The 7,948-nt window shown below is 37.8% G+C and overlaps 1 protein-coding gene across 1 annotated transcript in view; it reads right to left on the reverse strand.

Annotated features, from left to right (window-relative positions):
- Il5ra (interleukin 5 receptor subunit alpha) overlaps window positions 1–4,438 on the reverse strand; it is a 29,808-nt gene extending 25,370 nt beyond the window's left edge. Inside the window, exons 1-3 of the mRNA XM_005066186.3 lie at window positions 4,366–4,438; window positions 2,742–2,887; window positions 1,390–1,528 (exon numbers count right to left, since the gene is read on the reverse strand). Of these exons, the coding sequence (XP_005066243.3) occupies window positions 1,390–1,528; window positions 2,742–2,887; window positions 4,366–4,438 (358 nt within the window). The remainder of the gene's footprint in view (window positions 1–1,389; window positions 1,529–2,741; window positions 2,888–4,365) is intronic.
- Window positions 4,439–7,948: the final 3,510 nt, after the last annotated feature.

Below are 7,948 nucleotides of genomic sequence, written 5' to 3' on the forward strand. Positions count from 1 at the left end.
GTTTTGACATAAAAGAACTTTTCAGCTCCTTTAGATGAAGATACGGGGGTGTATCTTTGAGACAGATGTCTGAAAGTTCAAGTCTAGTGTCAGGTGTCCAACAACTTCAGCACTCTACTGCTATATTTGCCAGTACCTGGCTGTGAGGCATCTCTCCATACAGTGTCTGAATTCCAGTTTTTCTAACTGTAAATGAGGCTCAGTCAAGGAATCTCTCCAGAATCTTCTTCCCTCTTGAATCATATGAGCCATTCCTTGGTATCTATATCTTAGGAATTGCATGGATTACTGCTCGGGAAATGCATTTTGAAAATACCCCAAGATCCTACCATTATATTAGAGACCTGTGTACCTTAGCTTAGCAGTCTCCTTAACGTACCATGACTTAAAATCCGAGGTTTCAAATGTTTGCTTGCACCGACCTTCCCCAAATTATGTTTGTGCTACCCTGAGCACTCTGTCAAACAAACCTGCTGTTGTTCCTCAAAGATGGAAAAATGTACTTGGGGGTCTAGGGTTAGGGATAACAAACCTCCCTAAAGAGGAAACCCTGAATGATGCAAGGGTTTTTATTTTTCTTAAAAGCAACTATAGATTAACTTTTATCACTGTCATCAAATGTTTTTCAATGGACAGAGGGGGTGGTTAGAGGACAGAGCCTCCTAAGGCCTTGAAGCACCCTCCTTACTTAGGAGTAAGCCTGTTGGTAACTCATTGGAAAATGATAAGTAAATTCAAGCATCTGTGTTATTACAACACAGTTTAGGGGGTTTCTGAATTGGGGCCTATAGGGACCCTTGCCCCTTTTATGCCTGCCTTTTGCTTCCTGGCTATAGACCTCTACCACTTGCTTCTGGAGTGATATGCTATGCTGTTACATGAACTAAAAATAGGCCTGACAGGTCATGGGTGGAAACCCCCACTGAAACCAGAAACAAAATAAGTCTATTATTATTTGTTATAGTAAAGAGAAAGCTGACTAATAACACTGGAGGCAGGATCTTCTTACCCAATGATGCTCATTGGAGAAAGCCTTGAAAAACACAGATGTGGGGTTAAGATGTATATGATTTAGGAAATTGCTTATCCCAGAATCTGATGGCCTATCTACTCCCTTTTTCCCCTCTTGTGTTTGTGTATTTCTGTGTTAAAATGTTCAGTCAGAGCTCTGATTATGTGTACCAGAAACCCCAGCTTCCTCTGAAGGGCAGTGTGTAGATACAGGGGTGTGCTTGCAGATGGACCTGGGTGGCCGATGAGAGTTGTGGTTAGAATGTGGGTGCTGTGAAGGAGATTGGAAGGTGTGGAGCTGGACTAGAGAAAAGTGGCTTTCTTTCTCATTCCGACAAGAGTAAAATATGAAACTTAGATGCCCCATGTCTCCTTTACCTGGTGAAGCTTTGAGTTCAGCAGAAACCCAACTGCTGGCCAGGAAAGAGTTACTTCTCCATACGATGCTCCTCACACTAGCTGCAAAGCCGTTGTGAAGGGGGGCCACATATTTGCTGTCAGTCTTCCTGGTATTATACTAAAACAAAGCCCGCCAGTCATGGCATATACATAGCAGAAAACAACTAATCAAATAGGCCTTTTACTCCACTTTTCTTAGAAAAAAGGCATTATAATGTTAGTATAGTTTCTCAATGACACGTGAACATATTCCTCTTTTAACAAGAAATAACATATTGTAATTAAGATTCAAGTTCCCTTTGATTCTCAACTTTAATGCCAGTCTCCTCTCCAGGAGCAACTTCTTGACAGGAAATTCTTTTAAATTTTCATGTTTACTCCAAAATGGTTAATACAAAGCACATCTCCCTTTCTTTCACCTTACTGAAACTGTGATACACAGCTGGTATGTTAGCATATCTCCATCGTAAATCTGAAAAATCAACTCAAGACCTTAGGGTTTAAACATAGGTAGTGAATGAACTTGGCTTTCACCTTGGGTTTTCTGACCCTGTACTGTACCATTCCCTTGTACCATTTTGCTCACTACTTTCTCCTAGTTTTGTTGACATTTTAGGAGATATGTAAACAGTACTATCAAAGCGCAATGCACTTTTAAAGTTGGGAAATAGTCTGGAAAGATGGCTCAGTCAATAAAGTGATTGTTGTGTGAATACAATGACTTGAGTTTGGGTCCCTAAAAACACATGCAAAATTCAAGGCACAAGACAGCATGCACCTGTAACCCAACACTGGGGTTAGGACAGAGGTAGGTGGATCCTTGAAGCCTAGTCAAACTGATAAGTTTGCAATTCAGTGAGATACTTCTCTCAAAAACAAAAGGTCTTGGAGAGAGATCAAGCCAAGTGTCAGTCTGTGGCCTTCATACCCCTGCATAAACACCCACATGAACATGTGCACAGACACACTAACAAGTACATAACACACACATGTGCATTCTCTCTGTCTCTCCCTCTGTCACACATACACACACACACACACACACACACACACACGAGAGAGAGAGACAGAGAGAGAGAGAGAGAGAGAGAGAGAGAGAGAGAGAGAGAGAGAGAATTTTCCTTGAAATAAAGCCTTCTATGCTACTGTTTCATAGCACATATTGAATAATAAGCATTGGTCCTATTCACTTTACAGATCCTACTGGTAACACAAGAAGGTCTTTAGTAATTGGCTGTTCTTTATCAAGAATTTCACTTCTTGAAGCTAAAATGCAGTTTGAAAATGAATATTCACTCTTGGTAATGATTGTCATCAGAACCAGCACTTACTTCATCTTCTTGTGGAACATTTATTTTCACATGATATTGTAGATCAACATTCCTGTGCTCTTGGTCAGGATTGGGCTCCCAGTGTAAAAGAACTTGAGCTAATCCAGTGGCTTTAATGGTAAAATTAGCGGGTGGTAGAAGTAAAACTAAGGGTTCAAAAAAACAACAAAAAAACGATACAATGTTTAATTGTCCATAAAGAGCATTTTTTATATATGGTGCTGGGAGTGAAACTCAGAGCCAGTGAATGTAGGACAGGTATTTTACCACTGAGCTATATTCCCAGTCCTTAATATATTTTAATTATTTTATTAAATAACATACTGGCTTGTTGTGGCTTCTTAGAATATATTATACAGAAGTAATTTGGCAAAAGTTTCTTTAAAATTATTGCTTGTTCATCATCCAGTTATTACCTGTAACTTTCATGTGGTTATATTGAATATGAATAATCTACCATACAGTTACTCATTAAAACTGTAGTTTTTACAATAACAACATAACCAGTAAATGGAATGTGATTAACAATTTCTGGAGTTCAAATCCCATTTCTTTCATTTTCACAGTAGTACAGAAGATAAATAGAGCACACCAGGAGATGGGGGGGCATATATCAGATCTGAAACAATTGTCTTATGGACATCTAGTTTCCATTGCATACAAGTACCTACTTATTTGTAAGATCAATGATTCACAATGTAAAATGTATTTATTTCTCATTGTGAGCCATAGCCTAAAGTATTTGAGTAGAAAAAAGGGATTTGCTTTCAAAATAAACCATTTCTCTTAATTAAGGACTCAGTGCTCATTGTAGAAATGATGTAAAACACAATGAGCGATAAGAAAGTAAAATTTCAATTCATGTATTATTTTGTTATGTTTTTTCTGGGCATATGTTTAAACAACTTCTTAAAAATTTTCACCCAGATAAGGGCAGTGCTATACATTGTGAAACACATAATCTTAAGTTTATTCATTTGCTAAATTGTCAGTGTTTTCCATTGACCTTTAAAAGCCCTTCATGAGTCTGCACCTGCGTTTGACATGCGAAGGCTTCTAGGACTGTCTATGTAGTTCACCTTTATTCCAGTAGGCACTGGAGGCTGTGGCTTTTCAAATGTAAATTAGGTAGCTAAACCCCATTGCTCTAGTTGCATCATGTATACTTCAGCTGCTTGGTGGTCATGTGGATGGTGGCGTTGCGCTGGGAGGAACCAAGATAGAACACGGTCTTTAGAGAGAGTTCTGGACAGAGCTGGGCTGGTGGCATTCCACAGTTTTCCTCTCTTAACCTCCATCATCATACTAAACTCTTAGGTCAACAAGTTTCGGGGGGGAAAGGGAAAGAAAAATGGTAGAAAATTTTTCTTGCTTCTTGTGAGGCCTTTCATGAAATTCTCAGGGGAGGCTGCTTTCTTCCATGATTCCCATATATATTCTTAGAATTGAATTTCCCACCAAAGCATAGAATTTACATTTCTGCCCACACCATTTTCTTAACTCTCAAGAGTTTATTCTATTTTATTAAATGTCCCAACTGAATGTTTGCTTCAGAGAAAATCCCATTACTTTTTTTATACTATACTTTAACAAAAACAAACAATGTTAGATAGAAGATCCTTACCCTTTCTGTCAGAAAGTAAGTCAGCTTGCAATGCTCCCCAAGCCCCCACGAGAATTAGTAATGTAGGCAGCATGATGGTCAAATCCTATGGGAAACATGAAAGACAAATTCCAGATCATCACATTATCATTTCTAAGGAAAGCTGGCAGCTACTTTCTAACACAAGATCAAGTCACTTAGTCACTGCTTATGATCCCTCTGGTGTGCTGGGAGGACAAACATATGGGGGCTTTGCTCTTGGGTTGTAGAATCATGATCTGCTGTGACAGAATGACATGTCAATCAAAAATTAATGGAGAATAAATAATTGAGACATTGTCCACAATATGATGTGTCTGGAGCACAATAGACATCTGATTTGACTCACAAAAGGTGAATTAAAGTTCATAACACACAAGGAGAGATTCCACTAGAATTGCACTGAGAAAATGTGTGGAACTAGAAGAAAAGGAAGAAAACTGGAGAGGATTGGTATTCAGGACATTAGAGCAGGTCTCAGGGTGGGAAAAGTTCTAAGCAATTAATAATAAACATGAACACTACCAGCTTCTCATGTGTTTTTAAATTAGGGGCTTGGTAGAAGTGTTACCTAGGAAGCCCTAGGTTCAATCCCCACCACCCTTTATCTTCAAGTCAAAATGACAAGAAACTTACATTGATAATAATTTGTAATGTGAGAAACATCAACTTCCTTTGAAAATCCAAGATAAATCTGTGGTGCTTTGAGTTTGGGGGAAGATGATTTATTTTCTTACGGACCCAAATGATAACAGGACAGGGGAGGACAAAGAACATGTTCACACATTTGGGAAAAGTGTAAGTATTTCTCCCTCCAGAAAACAACTTGACAATGAGATAGATGGTGAGTAGAATGTTAGGCTAAGTGAATGAGGAGAAGCAGATAGTCTCAGCCCTTGAGTTCAAAGGTGGAATCAATAATTCCTGCTGGGACCTGTAGATTAGAGATGTGGAGTTTTTCCAGAGATCTTCTGGAGCTCAACTTTAAGGATGAAACGTGTGTGTGGCTTCCATTTGGGGTGTGCCCCCTCACTTAAAAAATTAAGACATAATTTATTTATTCAGTGTGTGTGTGTGTGTGTGTGTGTGTGTGTGTGTGTGTGTGTGTGAACTTGGACCATACCTCAATCTTCAGACAACAAAACATATGCTCTTGAAGCTTCAGTAATTCACATGACTCACAGGGCTAGGATGTAGGTCAGTGGGATAACCTTGCTTAGAATATGGAAGACTTTGTTAGATAGCACTTGCCCAATAAATAATTTTTTAAAAAATGAATCAATAAGAGAAGTTTTTACTTAAAAATTTTTAAATGGCTACACCTTTTCAAAGTCTAATTCCAGTTTAGGCAAGGGAGAAAACTTCATTAAATAGATAAATTCTAAAAATTAATAGCAGACACTTTTGCTTCATTATTTAATCACATCTTACAACAACGCCTTACTTAACATATTGCTATTACTGCTCAAGTTGGAGTAATTACACAACAGCCATAAAGGGACAGCATATGGAAGTCATCTCATTCTTTCTTCCTTCCTTCCTTCCTTTCTTCCTTTCACCCTTTTTTCAAATAAATATGAGAGTTATGCCAGTTTTCATGAAAACAATCCTGTTTCTATTTATGTGACACTTCCACCCCATGTAAATGAATTTTTATACTGACCATGATCATGACATTGAAAGAAGACACTGTAATAGTCTTCTAAATTTTCAGTAAGTCAGGCTTTTCATGAGCAAAAGGGAAGCATTTCTAATGCACTAAGCCTAAGAAATTCAGCTACAATATCCTTAGTAACAGCAAAGACAGTGGCTGCTCTCTCGAGTTATGAAAGCAACATCTTCAGATATCAGCATTCCCTGACATGGTGTTTAATATGCCCTACCTTCACTGATTTTCATTAACAGGAGTTCTAGGTCAGGAAAAAAAACCCTCAAAATTAATACCCTGTAGTGACTTTTACTGACTGGTAGAACAGGAAGTGTCTTAACAGTGCTTATAAAAATAACAAACATCTGTTTATACTTTGCAATTAAATTGTTGAAGTAAATAATGACTCTGCTGCATGTCTCAGTGGGGAGGTAATTGAATATTTTATAACAGTAAGCACTCTCCTCTAGAATGTACCTTGTATTCTGATTTTGTAGTTGCTGAAAATAGAATTCTCTTTCAAGTTTGATCATTCAAACATTTTTTACTAAGTTTTGGCCATTAATGGCAATATTTTTTCTTATCTGCTGGGTTTTCTATGCCATAAACAATGTCTATGAGAAAAAAATCAGTTGTCCTATGGACAATACAAGGTGCTCAGATAGGTCACACATATCTCAGAGCTGAGAAGATAAATTCCAGCGAAGGCTGTATATAACTGGAGCTTCAACATATGACTGTGTTTCCTGTGATTAGTGACTCAGTTTCCCAAATACCTATAGGCTTGGACTCCATGTGACTGCTTAAAGCACATGAACACTTGGTTGGAGCTGTCATCTTTGATTAGGGATTAAAAAGATTCAAGCTCTTTGGTTTATACATTCAAAGTTACACTATTATCAACTGAGCTGTAAGTCCTCATATTAAAATATAGTTAATACAGTCACTTTAGTTATTTGTATAATCTCAAGATGACAATATACCTAACTCATTTTTCTCTTGGATATCAACTAAAATGCAACCCAAAGCCATTACATTGTTGAATTAAGAAGGGTAAAATAAATCAAGATTGCCTGACTACAATTAGAAAGACACTCTATCCTTGAGGGGGATCAGAAGGAATTTGTTCGTGTGACATTTCTGTGAGTAAAATGGAGTGCCCTCCTTGAAATTTAAAAGAAAACAGGCACACAGTCTCTCTCATGACAGATGTTTCAAGAAATTAAGTTGAGTCTGACTTTAGCCATTGATGATGGACTTCCCCAGTGTTCCTGAGAATCAGTCAAATTCTGCTGAAGTTCAGAAATAAAATTTTCTGTTTCCAATTAATTTTTCTGCCCGGAGGATTCATTTTACAACCAAAATTATGTTGGTATCCCTATTTTTAGAGCCTTTGTGAGTGACTTGCGCTAACATCTAATTCCAAGTACAACCTGAGTGGCAGAAATTGAAGAGCCACTGGGTGGATGTGTGCTCTTTTAGATTATTGCAAGGAAATAATTTCTTTCCCTTTTTAAATCCTGTGCAGCACAGTCTGTCATAAAACCCAATCTGAATTGGAGGGATGACTACATAAAACAAAGGTTATGCTTAGCTAGGTACACTGTTTTAACACCATAGTGACTAGCTGGACATGCTCATAAAAATATAAATGAACAACAGGATGACACATGCAACACTTTATTTTCCCCGCTACTATACTTCTGAATTATTTTCTAAAACAGTTCTAAAATATCACCCTCAGGGTCAAGTTGTGGCCACAAACAGAAAACATTCCATAAGCCCGGATAAATAGCTGCCATTCTGATATTCTGTATAGAGAAGGTGTTTGGTACAAGTATCTCAGTACTTACATACATCCTGCCCATCTCATTTGTCATAAGCATTATTCACACAGATGCTTCCTCATTGGTGGAC

Source organism: Mesocricetus auratus, unplaced genomic scaffold (assembly GCF_017639785.1).
Source record: "Mesocricetus auratus isolate SY011 unplaced genomic scaffold, BCM_Maur_2.0 Super-Scaffold_100676, whole genome shotgun sequence".
NCBI lineage: Eukaryota > Metazoa > Chordata > Mammalia > Rodentia > Cricetidae > Mesocricetus > Mesocricetus auratus.